The sequence below is a fragment of the Rhinoraja longicauda genome, chromosome 1 (assembly GCF_053455715.1).
Source record: "Rhinoraja longicauda isolate Sanriku21f chromosome 1, sRhiLon1.1, whole genome shotgun sequence".
Lineage (NCBI taxonomy): Eukaryota > Metazoa > Chordata > Chondrichthyes > Rajiformes > Arhynchobatidae > Rhinoraja > Rhinoraja longicauda.
The window spans coordinates 37,620,151-37,636,451 of NC_135953.1; the positions used below are offsets into that span (position 1 = coordinate 37,620,151).

At 39.8% G+C, this 16,301-nt stretch overlaps 1 protein-coding gene and 1 non-coding gene across 4 annotated transcripts in view; both read left to right on the forward strand.

Moving 5' to 3' along the window:
- Window positions 1–6,655: 6,655 nt before the first annotated feature.
- Window positions 6,656–16,301, forward strand: part of zfr (zinc finger RNA binding protein) — a 56,172-nt gene continuing 46,526 nt past the window's right edge. For 2 of the 3 annotated variants that reach the window (XM_078394861.1, XM_078394879.1), the window contains exons 1-3: window positions 6,656–7,067; window positions 7,748–7,836; window positions 8,061–8,142. In XM_078394861.1, the coding sequence (XP_078250987.1) occupies window positions 7,800–7,836; window positions 8,061–8,142 (119 nt within the window). In that variant the 5' untranslated portion in view covers window positions 6,656–7,067; window positions 7,748–7,799. The remainder of the gene's footprint in view (window positions 7,068–7,747; window positions 7,837–8,060; window positions 8,143–16,301) is intronic. The other variant, XM_078394841.1, reaches the window with a different exon arrangement.
- LOC144601270 (small nucleolar RNA SNORA66) lies at window positions 15,012–15,150 on the forward strand. The gene has a single exon (XR_013548281.1). It is a non-coding gene; the product is annotated as a small nucleolar RNA SNORA66 (small nucleolar RNA).

Sequence of the window (16,301 nt, forward strand, 5' to 3'; positions counted from 1 at the left end):
TTTCTCCCTTCTAAACCCATTCTCCTGCCTTCTCCCCATAACCCCTGACACCCATACTGGTCTCGACCCGAAACGTCACCCATTCCTTCTCTCCAGAGATGCTGCCTGTCCCGCTGAGTTACTCCAGTATTTTGTGTCTACCCAAGAATTTATCTATCTCTGCCTTAAAAATATCCATTGATTTGGCCTCCACATCCTTGTGTGGCAAGAATTCCACAAATTCACCACTCTCTGACTAAAGAAATTCTTGCTCATCTCCTTCCTAAAGGAACGTTCTTTAATTCTGAGGCTATGACCTCTGGTCCTAGACTCTCCCACTAGTGGAAACATCCTCTTCACATCCACTTTATCCGGGCTGCGGCTGTGGACTGGAAACGCAGCTGGAGACCTTTATCGAGGCGCCACAGACTCGATGCCTCCTAGATCACCGCGTAGAAGCCCGGGTCGGGGCCAGGCTGGGGCCTCGCGGGTCGGTTGGAGGAGCCTCGCCTCGCGGGTTGGCGGAGCAGACGACGGAGCCCGCGGCTGGGGCCTGGGTCGGCACCATGGAGGCACGAAGTGGAGCGTCGGCAGCGGTGAGGCCTTGGTGGTGGTGAAGCGGCAGCAGCAGTGAAGCCTTGCGACGAAGGGAGAACAAAAGGAGGAGCCGGCGAGCTTTGTAACTTTGTATTTCACTGTGCCTAAGTCACATGTGACAATAAAGTATTCCATTCCATTCCATATCAATAGACAATAGACAATAGACAATAGGTGCAGGAGTAGGCCATTCGGCCCTTCGAGCCAGCACCGCCATTCAATGTGATCATGGCTGATCCAGACGATGTGACCTGGCCTACTGAGTGCCTCCAGCATTTGTTGTTTTTATTTTAGAATTGTGCAGTTGTTGCAAGAAAGGAATTATTCTGTTTTCATGTTTTCCAATGACGCATATTCATTCAGCTCCACTCTTAAGGTATCAAAGAATGATTAGGAAATTGCACTCAATATAAATGGGAACATTTGGAGAGAATAGTTTAAAATAAAGAACTAATAAAAATATTGTCTAATTATAACACCAATATCAACAGGAAAATAAAACAGCCTTGCACATCCTACACCTTCCAAAAATGACAAAGTACATTAAAAAAATATTGTCCAATGAATTGTTTCTTAATCAAGTTCAAATTATTTTAGTAGTATTGCAACAATCGTGCATCAATGTTTTACTTTCAAATGGGCGCTATCAGGTGTAAAGCAATATCCACTGTTAAGAAAAAGTTATATTCCATTAAAGCTGTAATCTGTAAAAATAGGATTCAGATGAAAATTATAAACCATTTGTGCTTTGTGCTTGCAGCTGAACTTCTTGATTAGATGACTACACTATCATGTAATCGTTCCTAGGTATTCATTATTTAACAGATGGAACACTCATCATATACCTCGTACATGACACCATTTCATTTTTCATTGACCCATTTAATTTAATCTGCAAACGAATGACAATGTTCTGACGACAAATACTTTAAAAATTGAAATCCAGCATCATCCAGACATAGAATTATTCTCTCAATGACCCTTCACACAAATTAAAATTGTTATTTTGATAAGAAGAATTACCTAAAACATAAAAAATGTCACTTGCTCTGAAAAGTATCTTCTGTTTCAGATTACTTGCAATTCATTTCATCATGGATTCCTGCTGTTTACCACATTTAAATTTGTAAGGGAATATCCTGTTTAAATATTTATAGCTCTCAAAGGTAACTAAAACTACAGAATATTCATGCAGCCCAATATCAATCCTAACCTGCTGATGTTTATGACAATCCTGTTTATATACACCCTCTAAATTCTGCAGGATGTTCTTACTGTTAAGATAAAACATACTTTCTTCTTAAAGTAATATTTCATTGGCCTTATTACAAATTTAGAAATTTATAAAGATAAAAATTATAGAGGAGATAAGGAAATGTTAAACAGATACCAGTTCACAGTTGGCCCAAAATTGCTGTGAAAACATTGCCAGGCTAACATTTCTCTGCACAAATGCCACAAGGGTTTCATGCAGATAAAGAGATAAAACATAGAAGACCAAAAGTTGTTGTTTTCGATGAATGTTCCACCATCAAAAAGCTTTTCTCTACTTTTTTTTCATTAAAATACAAATTAAAATATAATTCCTGTACCTGTCTTGTAGATTTGATATAAATGTACCAATGTTAAATATTTTCGCAGCTTAGAAAGGTATAATAAAGTGAATATCCCTGATACTGCAAATAAACCATTATAAGTGTGGGGTCTCATTCCTGTAGAGTTAAAAAACACTCATTCATTTTACAATGGCCCTTTCTCTATGTTCTATTTCTTTTAATTAATTATTTCTATACTTCTGACTGTTCTCCCATTCTACCTGATTTGTACCTAATCAGTCCTTGCCCTGTTATTGCTGCAATTGGTTTGTTGATTAAAGAAATACATAACTGCTTGATCTGTCATTTTCCAATAGATCCTATGCTTCTGTTTGACACTCACATGCAAACCATATGGGGGCAAACCAAATTGTGTCTTTGGAAACTGGATCCAAAATTTCTAGTTGATAGGAGGCAGAAGGTAGTGGTGGATTGGTGTTTTTCTGATTGGAAATCTGTAACAAGTGATGCACTGTGGGAATTGGTGCTGAAGCCTTTGTTGATTGTAATAAATATAAATGGCTTTGATGAGTTCCTTTGGTTTTGATGAAAATGTAAGTGGTCATTACTAGGTTTGCAGCTGGATTCATAGCAAGTGATGAAAGTTATCTAAGGATGCAGATCAGATGGAAAGTTAGGCGGAGCAGTGGGGGATGGAATATAACCTGGACATCTGTGAGGTAACGAGCTTTGGGATTGAATTCTAATAGGATATATATAGTACATGGCAGGAGCATTATGTGTTTGATGCACAGAGGAACCGAGGGGTGCAGGTCCATAGCTTCTTGAAAGTGGTGGCATGAAAAGAGCATTTCATTTGCTTGCCGTCATCGGCCAAGGCACTACATAGAAACATAGAAAATAGGTGCATGAATATGCCATTCGGCCCTTTGAGCCAGCACCGCCATTCAATATGATCATGACTGATCATCCAAAATCAGTACCTCATTCCTGCTGTAACGGAGTACTAGAGTTAGGACATTATGTTATAATTGTTCCAAACATTGGTTAGATTGTGCTTAGAATGTTGCGTACAATCTGGTGATCACACCACAGGAAGGATGTGGTAGAATAGAGAGAGAGAAGAAGATATTCACCAGGATGCTGCCTGGAATGGAGGGTTGTAATTACATGGAAAGATTGGATAGGCTGTGTTTATACTCATGGGAATACGTATATGTGCCTGTTGTCCATGCTCCAGTGCAGAATGGAGAGCTAAAGCAATCGCATCCCCTGTCCATCTATTGTGGTGGCAGACAAACCAAAGTGGACCCAAACCCTTACTACAGCTGGAGTTGATTTGCGTCATAATCCCAATCTCTAAAATCACTTCATCACAATGGATGCTGTCATTGAGGCATCTGAACTTGCTCTTCTTGGGCACCTGTTTTATCAATTTCCTTTTCATGCAGGTGGAGAACTTGGGCCAAATTAGTGAGAGGTTGAAGGTAACTGCAAAAACTCCAGTCAGTTGGTCCACACAGGTTTGAGTGGAAAGCTTGCAGATGATTCTTCATCTGCATATGCATCAACACTGACCAGTTTAACATTAACTAATCCACACTTCCTTTTGAATTTTTCACACCAACCCTTGTTGGTTATTGTGAGATGCAAATGTGAGTGCTCACAATTACGATGCTCGAGACAATCTAGAGAAACAAGTATTTTATTTGCAAGTCTGCAGAGTTGGGTGCCTTCCCTCTCAAGACACACCGAGGTCGGGAAAATCCCTTCTTTTTATTCACTTCACTTTACAATTGTCACATCTTAAATTCCTCCCCTTCGGGCTCCTTCCAATCGGAGCACTGAGGTGCACAATCTACCGTCATCGCCCCTGTTGCCTCCCACATCATACATCGCATGTACATTTAAATGAGGCATCTTGTCATGCGGGGCGTTTTTGCAATATTCATTTATCTCATTAGGCATGCGCAGTACAGAGTAGTTCATGCCCTCTCCCCTAGTGCTCTGGTCATCTTGCCCTCTCTCCTAGTTCTTTGGATATCTTGCCCTTATCCTCGGAATGTCACTATTTACTCTTTGGATATCTTGCCCTTATCCTTGGAACGTCACTAGTTCCTTGGATATCTTGCCCTCTCCTTGGAACGTCACTAGTTCCTTGGATATCTTGCCCTTATCCTCGGAATGTCACTATTTACTCTTGCGGTTCTTAGTCAGGTCAGCTATTTCTCATGGTCCTTAGTTTAAATCAATTAACCCTTTTTACTTCTCTCTCACAGTTATAAAAGTAGTTAAAGTAGTTTCCTTGACAACACTGCTAGATAGAGCTAGGTAGAGCTCTTAAAGATAGCGGAGTCAGGGGGTATGGGGAGAAGGCAGGAACGGGGTACTAATTGTGAATGATCAGCCATGAATGGTGGTGCTGGCTCGAAGGGCCGAATGGCCTACTCCAGCACCTATTGTCTATTGCTGTCCCCTAGATTAATGCAGCTTCTTGCTTTTAGTGATCTTAGCACTTGCTTGAATCACTGGCCCTTCAATGGAATTCCTTTGCGTGTTTGGTCTTCAATTCACGTGTTCAGCATTTCTCCATTTTTTTAAAAGCAATCTCATGAGTATTTTTTAACATCTGAATCAAGATGATATGGGGTGAGGAGACACGAGAGATGGCAGATGCTGGAATCTTGAAGAAAATGCATTTTGTTGGAGGCATTCAGAGAGTCAGACAGCATCTATAGAAGGAAATGGATAGACGGCATTTCAGGTCAGGACTTTTCATCAGTCTGAAGGAGGGTCCCTAAATAAAACATTGTCTATCAAATTCCCTCCACAGTTATGAGCTTGGTGCAGGAAAGTGGATCTCATTGCTTTTGTGGTGAGAAAAACCAGAAAAAAACATCGTCCTGGTATCCCACATCAGGTTCAAGGACAGCTACTTTCCTACAACTCTCAGGTTCTTGAACCAACCTAAACAACCATAATTTTACCTCAACAACAGACACTACAGCCCAACTCTTGCGTACGGAGTTTTTTTTTCTAATTATGTTTTTGCACTAATGTCTTGCTTTTTGTTTGCAGTCTTCTATCTTTAAGAACTTGTGTGTTATTTGTTTTGCAAGTAAAAATGCCATTGTCCTATATGGGACATATGACAATAAAACACTCCTGACTCTCTTGACTTGACTCTTGAGTCTACATGCCAGTGATGCTGCTGCAAATAAGATTTTTTATTGTACCTGTACGTCATCACATTCATGCATATGGCAATAAACTTAAACTTGAACCTGAGGTAAAAGATCAGTCATGATCTTATTGAATAGTAGAGATCATACACAGCCCAGCATAGCTTACTTCTACTTCTAATTCTTCTGAATAGAATGATACTTTTGGTTTAATTTTGCCCCATTTCTCTTCACTGTAAAAGCAGTACCAGAAGATGAGAGACCTGAAGCACATCAGGAACAAAGGACCCATGAGAGTGAATGCAGTGATAGGCAGTGGTTTGAAAGTGTGTTATCTATGTTCAGAGTAACGTTTAGTTTTGTTTAGTTTATTATTATTTCACATGTACCGATGTACAGTGAAAAGCTTTTGTTTATGTGCTATCCAGTCAGAGCAGAGACTATATAAGAATATAATCAGGCCATCTATAGTGCACAGATAAAGGATAAAGGGCACAACATTCAGTGCAAGATATAACATTGAAATTCAATAAAGTCTGATTAAAGATAGCTCAAAGGGCTCCAATAAGGTTGAAGGGGGACTAAACTAAACTGAGGTAAACCTCTACAGCAATTGATAGAGCTCTCACCTCAATGTTCTCTATTTTCCACATGTTTGCATAATCCTCTCTCGCCTAGTACAGAATAATGGTATTTTCCCCGGTACTCACCTTTCACCAGTCTTCACATTGATTGTACTATTATTCACAATTTCCTCCTGATCCAATATGATCTTACAAGCAGTCAAATCTTCCCCTCTCCTCCTCATTTTGCACTTCCAAAGGACTGCTCACTCCATGACTCCTTGATCCTCTCTTCAGTCCCCACCCACCAGTACTGATGAAATGTCAGCAACCTGAAAGGTTTACTTTTTCTTTTCAACAGATGCCTACTCGTTCTGCTGATAATTTTCAGCACATTGCATTTTTATTTCAGCTTTCGGGCATCTGGGATTGTCTTTTTTGTTTATCCACTGTTTCAAGTTGGCCAGTGCAATAGTTACAGTAGACTAATATAATATGATATATTGGCTGTTCTTGAGCAGAGCACATATTAAGCAATGTTTAGAAACAAGGATCTGCAGATGCTCGTTTACAAAAAAGACATTAAGTGCTGGAATAACTTATTTGGTCAGGCAGTATCTCTGGAGAACGTGAACAGCTGATGGTTTGGGTCGGGACACTTCTTCAGACAGGTTGGGGAGGTGGGGGAGAAGAAAGCTGGTAGAGAGGAGGGGCAGGACAAAGCTTGGCAAGTAAGAGGTGGATGGGGGGTGAAAGGGAGATGGTTGGGCAAAGGCAAGAGATAAAAATACATAAGATGCGAGGCATTGGGTGAAAGCAGCATTTTCCCGTGCAAAACATAATTACTGGGATAGCTGTTGTGCATTTTAGAAACAAAAACGAATTGCATTGCCGCAATGTAATTTATTGGCGCACTGTAATACTGACAGCAAAAGTGGGACAGACCATACTGCCCGGTCTCCTGAATACGATTGCGTAAGAAGAACAGTAAATGTGCGAGCTTCATTTCCTGGAGCTGGATTAAGATTGCAGGCTGCGTATTTGCCAAGGTCAGACCCGATGGAAAAAAGACCGTGACGCTGACTAGGATTCCTTTGAGATGAAGAGACCAGCTGCAGCGTGTTTCTTTTCATATAATTCGTCACACAGAAACAAGCGGATCTTTATCTTTTTATAAATATCCATAATCGGTGAGTTGTTTTTTTTCTTCCAAATATCCGTTCTGGTGGGGGAAGGGATTCAGGGGCTTCAGAATATTGAAAGGTGATCTTGACTGCTGCACCGACCCTTGTCCCTGTGGGCTGGACAAAAGGTTTGGATTTCCGCTGCAATCTAGTTCACTGCGCTCTCACGGCTTGTTTGGGTGATAAACATAGGTGTAAATACTCCCTTTTCCTTCTTGTCTGCCTTCTCTTCGTGTTATGTTTTACAATGGGAATGCTGGCATTTTTAAGCAGTGCTTAGAAGCAAGGAACTGCAGACCACTGTTTACAAACAAAAGTGCAGGAGTAACCCAGTCGGCCATACAGCCTCTCTGGAACAGCCTCTCTGGAGAACATACAGAGCTGATGTTTTGGGTTGTGAGTGACAGTGACAGAGCTGGAAGAGAGGACAAAGCCTGGCAAGTGATAGCTGGAGGAAGGAACTGCAAGATGCTGGTTTAAATCGAAGATAGACACGAAGTGTTGGAGTAGCTCAGCGGGACAGGCAGCATCTCTGGAGGGAAGGGATGGGTGATGTTTCGGGTCGAGACCCTTCTTCGGTGGAGGGCGGGAGTGGGTGGGGTTCCCGGGTGAACTACAACTCCCAGCCTGCCTTGCCGCGGTCACGCATGCGCGGCTCCCCCTGACGGTGACGTCTCTCTCCACAGGGCACAGACTTGAAAGGTAAAAGGTCGTCGTTGGTCGTTCAAAGGAGCCCCCATGATTCCTATATGTCCAGTTGTTTCGTTCACCTATGGTAAGCGACAATTTGTATATTTCAAAATGAACCTTTTCATAGAGAGATAAAGGTGGTGGTTTTGGGGGCTTGTTGAAGCCGCGAGTAAAGAGCGGCTATTATTTTTGTCCTGTTCCTTCTCTTTGACTTTGCTGTGATGTGCGGGCACTGACGATGTCTCCCTTCTCTCCCCCACTCCTCCTCCTCCTGCGGCGGCTTGTTTGGGCGCTTCGCCTGGTGTTCAGTGCCTGGCCGGCTGGGCGAAGATGCCAAAATGGCTACCAGTAACTACTTTGGATTTGCCCATGGTGGTGCTGCGCAGTACAGGTACGTCCCCCCTCCCCGCCGTCTCCGCCTCACTCATTGCATGGTGGCCTTCCTCACTCCCATTTAATCCAGTGCCTTCCCTGCCCCTATTCCCCCTGCAATCCGCCGGTCTTCCCTCAATCTCCTTTCTTCAGCAGCACACAGACCCCACGAACTGCTATTTAATAAAATAATCTGCCCTACTGTCAAAAGACTTGTTTTTTCCTCCTTTGTTGTGCATAAATTAAAATTATCTTTTGCATAGTCACAAAATGGCGACATGGTGTGCGGTTTCGAATAATGCGGTTGCTTTCTTTTGAAATGCTTTATTTTGATTAGAATTAAACACAAACGCCCAAACTCTTGCGACTCGTCAATCTGTGTATTTCCATTTGATTTTTGTTTTAATAAAAAAATAAAAATCGCCTTGACTTTCTAACAGTAACAAGATGCCTGAGGATCTTGTATCATCAAACAGGTGCGACTTGGACAGTGCAATGTGGGATGCAGCGGCAGGAAATCGGAGTCATAGTTTTCACTGACATTGTACATTTGACTCGGGGGGAAAAATACAGCCTATGTTCAACATTCCCATTGTGCAATTAATTGTTTTGATTATATGTTTAACGGTCAAATTAATTTTTAACATATCATTTGGATCTACTCCGAATTCGAGTTTCACCGTAATTTTAACTCGAGGTGCCATTGGCAGGCTTTGAAGTATTAATGTAGCGTTGTGCAATCTGATACAGAGTCACGTACATTATTTATACCGTTTCAACTACTTTAAATACGCTGCAATTCGCACATCTTCCCATATAACGATGGGGAAAGGGATAAATATTATCTTGTTTGAAATCAAGCTTGGTGTCTCAGTACAGAACCATGTCATTCACAGTACCAAATTCAGTAAAGCTCCTGCTTGCCATCTCTAATCTACTGTACGATTTCTCAATGGATGTTGTACTACCTAGTGGAAGTATGTAATTTCTGTTTGTTATTTGAATTTAGGAGGAAATGACAGCTGAGAGTTTGGGCCTCTATAATGGAATATTATAATTGATCCTTATTCCCTTCTGTGGACACTGTTTTATTTCAATTCCTGTAGGTTTATAAAATGGTAGGTTTATAAAATGGTAAAATGAAGCAGCATGAAGGGATATAGGTGGAAGGGGGAGGGAAAAGTAGGGGTAACATTGGGTATGCATCCAGGTGCGGTACAGGGGTGTTTGTGAGTTCCCTAAAAAAAGTTCAATGTTAATAATTGAAGATAGCCAAAAAAAAGCTGGAGTAACTCAGTGGGTCAGGTGGCATCTCTGGAGAAAATGAATACGTGGTGTTTTGGGTCGAGATCCTGTTTCAGACTGTTCATAACTATTGGGTTGTAAACTACCCAAGCAGAATATGAGGTGCTCTCCCTCCAGTTTGTTTGTCTGGCAGTGGAGGTCGCAGAGGACAGAAAAGTCAGTATGGGAAAAGGAGTTAAAATGGTTATTAACTGGGAGATCCAGCAGGCCTTGCTGGACCGAGTGCAAGTGTTCAGTGAAACGGTCACCTGGTCTACTCTCTGCCTGACTGATATAAAGGAGGCCATGTCAGGAACATCGAATGCAGTAGATGAGGTTGGTAGGAAGTGCATGTGAAACTCTGTCCACCCGGAAAGACTGCTGTGGTCCACGGATGGATGTTTAATGGGAAGGTATAGGGACAGGTGTTGCATCTGCTGGTAATTTTTTTCACAACTAATATATTACTGATCACAAATACCTGTACTGCTTTTCTCACCCTGGGCATGGATCTCTAAATATGTGCAAAGTTAATAGTTCTGTGCAGTAGCTCGGGTGGTTTTTTTTGTGCATGGAAATTGGGGTAGAGCTTTTGTGTGGTGTCTTGTTATCAGATGGAAGGGGAAGAATACAGGTTAAAGCTTGGATCAAGAGAATGTGGGTGTGATCTGCCAATGATTACTATTTGTGTGAGAATAAAAATAACTTTGACAGGAACAGTATTGGAGATAATTGGGTTGTTACTAGGGGCTCATCAGTTCTAGTAATCTTCATTGATTACTATGATTTGATGAGAAATTCCCAGAAATCTTGAATGGGTGAATCTGCTCTTGGGTCAATTTGAATGGTTTTTCAGGACAACCTGATCACTAGGCAAAGTGAGCATGTAGGATGTTAAATCATTCTTTTTTGACAGATTGATATCTGGTTATGGTTTTCTACTTTTTATGACAGTTGATAAGGATGTATCATTAATACTAAGCTATTCTAGCTCATTTGTTGATTTAAGCTTGTTCAATACAGCCATGAGCATATGGAAGGGTTCATGATTTTCTATAACATGAAACCAGGCTATCTATATTATTTGCCTAGAAACAAGTTGAGAAATAAATTGGGGTTTGTTTATTTTCTTTCTTTACAGATTCTGAGAGAATTTTATTCCGTATCCCAAATTTTTTGGCAATGATTTGTGAATTCTGTTGGTGAATTTCTGTTACCCAAATGGCATACCATGTGAGGTCGCCTGTATATTCAAGAAAGAGCAATTACATTTTTTTTAAGATATAAAGGGAATCGTGGAGCATGGGGCCAGTGTGGAACAGTGTTGAAGTGAAAGGTCAACCACAATCTGACAGAATGGAGGAGCAGGCATAAGTGGTCGAATGAATATTTGTTTTGTACATGTATAGGTTGTGAAAATCAGTGAATTGCTGTTAGTATTTGTAAACTTTGTAAAATGTATACACGATCTTTTCACATTTCAAGAATGTTGTCACACTGCACCGTGAAGCCCAAAATAGATAACTGTTCCATTGCTCTTGTGATTGGCATCTCTCTTTACATTTTCTAAACTAGAGCTCATCCAAAATTGTGCTGCTTGCATTCTAACCTACATCAAATGCTGTAGATTGGTGACTTGGAAAAACACCTTCATTCTAATTATTTTAAATTGCTATAGCTCCTATCTACCCTCAAAATTTGTCTTCAGTTTCACATCCTCAACCTTCCTTATTTTTCATTACTTATTCAAATTGGTTTCACTTGTATATATTTTTTTACACAATGCTCTTGGTTTTCCATTTCCTTTGGCCAAATTTGTGTTTGGTAACCATGGAAGACAAGTTAAAATTTGCTACATTGGCTGTGTGTAAATTCACGTTAAGTCTTAAAATTGGTTGACTTTGTGTCCTTTGCAGAATTTAGAAGAAATTGAGATTTATCACAGGTGAACAGGAAAGGTTTAGAGGAATATGGGCCAAACAAGAGCAGGTAGTGTAGCTGGGGCATTTTGGTTGAGATGGGCATGTTTCTGTGCTCCATAATGCTGACTATGTAGATTCTAATTCTGAAAAATTGCTATTTAAATGTGTATTTTCCATTTTCACAATAGACAGTGAAATGAGGACAATGGTGTTGAAGCATAGCAAAAGAAAATAATTATGTAAAACTAGAGCAGAGCATGCTTGTAATTCTGCAAAACCTGTGACACAAAGGAAATTCTCAATGGTAATTTTCAGGTTCCAAAATATGGTAAATTCACTGGAAAGTAGCTGGTGGCTCAACCTTGCACAAACTGGAAGAGAAGGATAAACAGTTGAGCTTATAGGACTCGATGTAAACAATATAATATCAAGATAAGGAATTGATTAATTGGTACTGATTTGTGAAGACATGTCTTTTTGCACAAAACATAGTTCAAATATTAAAAATAATGTGGTTGTGAATACATTTTCAACTATTTGTTTTTTTTAAAAGTTTATATTTGGCACAGCATGGGGAAATCACACATATAAAGCAATTAACATATAGGTGATGTTGCTGAATTTGGATGACATTGGCAACTGATGTAATCTTTTCAACATATCCTTCCACTCCTTTCTTTGTGTCTATTGCATTATCCTCAAATGCATCTTTTGTTGTTTTGCATTTCAATTGTTATTTAGTGTTAAACCTTCCTTTCTAATTTTTAGCAAAGGAATTTCCTGTGGCATGTTCAATTTCTTTGTGTCATATCTTAAACCTAATTTTAGATTCTCCCATGAATGGGAGTGTCATTAAACAAAATTTAAGGCAAGAGTAAAATTAGAGTATTTGTATCCACCGGCCATGGAACAACAAATTTCTTGCTGCAGCTAACAGGCCCATTAGTTAGAGTTTAGTTTATTGTCACTTGTACAGTGAAATGCGCTTGTTACGTGCTAACCAGTGAGCGGAAAGGCAATACATGATTACAATCGAGCCAATATCGTTTAGTGCAAGATAAAGTTCAGTAAATTCTGATAAAAGATAGTCTGAGCTCCAGCAAGGTAGAGTAGCTCGGGACTGCTCTCTAGTTGTTGCAAGGATGGTTCAGTTGCCTGATAACAGCCAGGAAGAAACTGTCCTTGAATCTGGAGGTGTGCATTTTCGCACTTCTATACCTTTTCCCTGATGGGAGAGGGAGTGACTGTGGTGCGACTGGTCCTAGATTATACTGGTGGCCTTGCCAAGACGGTGTGAAGTGTAAATAGAATCAATGGCCAGGATGTTGGTTTGTGTGATGATCTGGGCCGTGTGCACAATTAATGCTATAATTCAAATATAATAAATAAGTATAACAAATAACCGATAATACAATACTTAAATAATCAGTGGAGTAATATTGAGGCACAATTAGAGATTGGTGTAAAAGCTTAGAACTAAGTTCTAAAACATGTGAAGGAAGCTAAAGGTAAAGTTCAGGGAGAGAATTCCAGAGCTAAAAACCTATTGGTGAGCCCATCAATGGTTGTTTTTATTATGATTACTTTTATTTTCACTTTTTTTGCTTGCTTGAATCATTACATAGGCAAACATTGTGTATCACTCACAATATTACCTTCAGGTACTACTCTTTAAAATTGTGCTATTGCATTAGAACACAATTCTCCTTGTATATAATTTCTCACAGTTATTTCTTGGATTATTTTCAGATTGGTGTGATGTAGGCTGAGAAGCATTGGACCAAGTGAAATAGGTATTAGGTATGTTTTGGGTATCCATTATAGAAATACAACCTTTAAAGTTGTCTCCTTGAGAATTTTCTTCACTGGTCCAGCCCCAAACTCTGCTTTTCAAAAAAAAAAAGCCTATTTGAATATTATTCAAAATGTTTACATTAGGAAGTTTTGCTGGGAATTGACCAAATTGGTGCTTCAAAAATACACCGCAGTTTTCAGTGCAAATTAGTTTATAATTGAATATATTGCTGGGTGTATTTTGTATACTTTTATGTAAGATTTTACAGATTTTTTAAAATGTTGATTTAACGGTTTGAAAGACTGCTATTGATCAGTTCCTCATCAAATCGGGTGAAAAGCATGGGTAATCACCAATATAGATGAGAGATTCCAGATGACACAATAGCTCCAGATTTCTACAAACAAACAAAGGTCTAGATAAACGGACCATTTTTGAATTGGTGAACTATAATGTGTAGGCTGTTTCTCTAATTGGCATTTGTAGATTAACAATAATACTAATTTGCTACTATTGCGACATATTCAACGCTATGCAGATTTACTGGACAGTTACAGCAAGTGAAAAGCTTCCGTATTTTGGAAATTGCTGACACAAATACATTTGGGGATTCCTATTAATGTTGCCAGCACAGATATCTACAGATCACATGAGATCCAGAGTGAGCTAAATAATTGGGTATACATTGCTTGCTTCGAGCTATAAGTCAGGGTGGTAATGGAGGGTTATTATTCAGGTCAGATGTCAGTAACTTGTGATGTGCTGAGTTCATTGTTGTTTGTCATCTACAGTCATGATTTGGATGAGCATGTAAATGACACAGTTAGCAAGTCTACAGATTAGACCAGATTAAAGGTTAGTTTATTAGAAACATAGAAAATAGGTGCAGGAATAGGTCATTTGGCCCTTCGAGCCAGCACCGCCATTCAATATGATCACGGCTGTTCCTCCAAAATCAGTACCCCGTTCCTGCTTTCTCTCCATATCCCTTGATTCTGTTAGCCCTAAGAGCTATATCTAACTCTCGGTGTGTATTGTCCTATACACTGGGAATGAAATTCCTTCCTCGCAGAATGAACAGTATACATGAAAAATATATGCAAGATTGAGTACAGAATAGCAGAATGATGGAACATCATAGCGCCCGCAAAAACAAGTAGTGCAAAGGAATATAAAAATATATTATAGAGTAACATTTGAGGTTGAGGTAAGAGTACACCGCAACGTTTATGGGGTGGGGCGTGAAAGAGATGATTCAAGAGTTGGGTCGCAACACAGAAGCAGCTTTTCTTAAGTTAGGATGTTCATTGTCCTGTATCTTCTCCCAGGAGGTGAACGGGGGAGGGAATGGATATGGTGGCAGGCAGCTTTGATTCCATACATTTGCAATGCACCATGAAGATCAAATGTAGAGAAGGCATTGAGGAGCCTGTGATGGACGAGGCTATGGTCACCCTTGCAGATCGAGAGTAGAGGAGGCTGAGATAAATCCCATCAGAATACTTTCATGCAGCTGTGGAAGTTCAAAGGAATGTTCATGGGCATTCAGGCAAATGTGACTTGCTCAGATAGGCAGGCATCTTGTCAGCAAGGAGTGAGTTGGACCAAAGAGCCTGTTTTGGTGCTGTTTCAGTAAGGCTCTAAATGTGATTGCAGCTTTGCAGAAGAACAGAGAAATTGATGAGATTTTATGGATAGGAAAGTTGGTAATGATGGTATCTCCTTAATAGATTAGTTTTACATGTATTTGGGCAAATAAAAAAATGCGTGAATGTTTTCTTAGTCTTGTTCTTTAATTTCCATTGTAAGCTAATTATGGTAAAGTCACAACAAAAAAAACCCTCTTCAGTCAGTCTTTGTATCAAGAAGTACAAAGCAGGTTCTCATTAGCAAACTGGATCACTTGCCCAGCATAATGTTGCTGGAGTGAGGGGAACATGTTTGCAACAGTATCTGTGGTTACAGGCAGAATTCCAGCTAGCCAATTCAATTTACTTTGGCTAGCAGCTCTGTATCACATACAAAAGAGCATGATGTAGTAACAAATTCTTCCTGTTCATTGTTTAATGATTGTAAACGTTCTTCCAAACTAACAATGTGTTATTTTACAGCTTGTATCTTCCTCTGCAGCATTTGAAGCATTTTGACCAAAAAAAAGCAATTTAAATCTAAGCTCTTTTATTCTTTGATTTTAGTTTGAAATATCTACTTGGGATCAGTATTCAGTTAAATACTGTCATGTCTCAAACATTTGTTTGAATGCTAACTACTGAGAGTTTATTTTATGGACTATAGTAAACATGTCCCAAGTTGTATCTTCTTTGCTTTCTTTATTTTTGCTTGTGCCTAATTATTTTCTGTTTGCATTCCTGGGGTTCACTTTCTTCATTGCAAGTGTGATTAATATTTGTGCGTGGTATTCCTGAATTTCCACCAGTATATTTTAAGCATTGGAATCTGAATATGGCTTTTTTTGCAGTGCAAACTTTGCTTTTTCATTTACCCTTCAAATGTTTAAAGATAATGAGGACCGAAATGGTGAATTTTACTGTCTTGACATTTGGGCATTAAAGCCTGTTTTCATGCAACTGTTCCTGAAGCAGCGATTCCATTTCATTGATGCCTTGTATCATAGATCTTCACAGAAGAACATGGTTGCGTGAAAGTGGAAAAATAGCTGTTTCTGGGGAAATTTCATGTTTGTTCGTGTGCAGATTGTTTATAAGATTTAATAGGGGTGATGGAGAAGAGGAAGGATCTTTGGTAGGAGATCAGAAGCAGTTCCTTTCAAATTAAAGTTGAGTCTTTCGAGGAATATGTCAGAAAGTGCTGCTTAAAACAGAATAATCAAGTCATGGAGCACTCATTCTAAACTTGTATCAGTGCATTAGAGAGAGAGTGAAGCTCCCATTCATCTGCAGACGTCACCTCCAGTAGATTGGCAATACAGAGTTAATAGAGAACATTTGATTCAGTCTGAAGAAGGGTCTCGACCCGAAATGTCACCCATTCCTTCTCTCCTGACCTGCTGAGTTACTCCAGCATTTTGTGAATAAATACCTTCGATTTGTACCAGCATCTGCAGTTATTTTCTTATACTACCTTTGATTCAGTGAGATGGAGAGCTCGATATCATCACAGTGCGAGAAAACGTGTAGTGTGTAGTGCAGAAGGCAA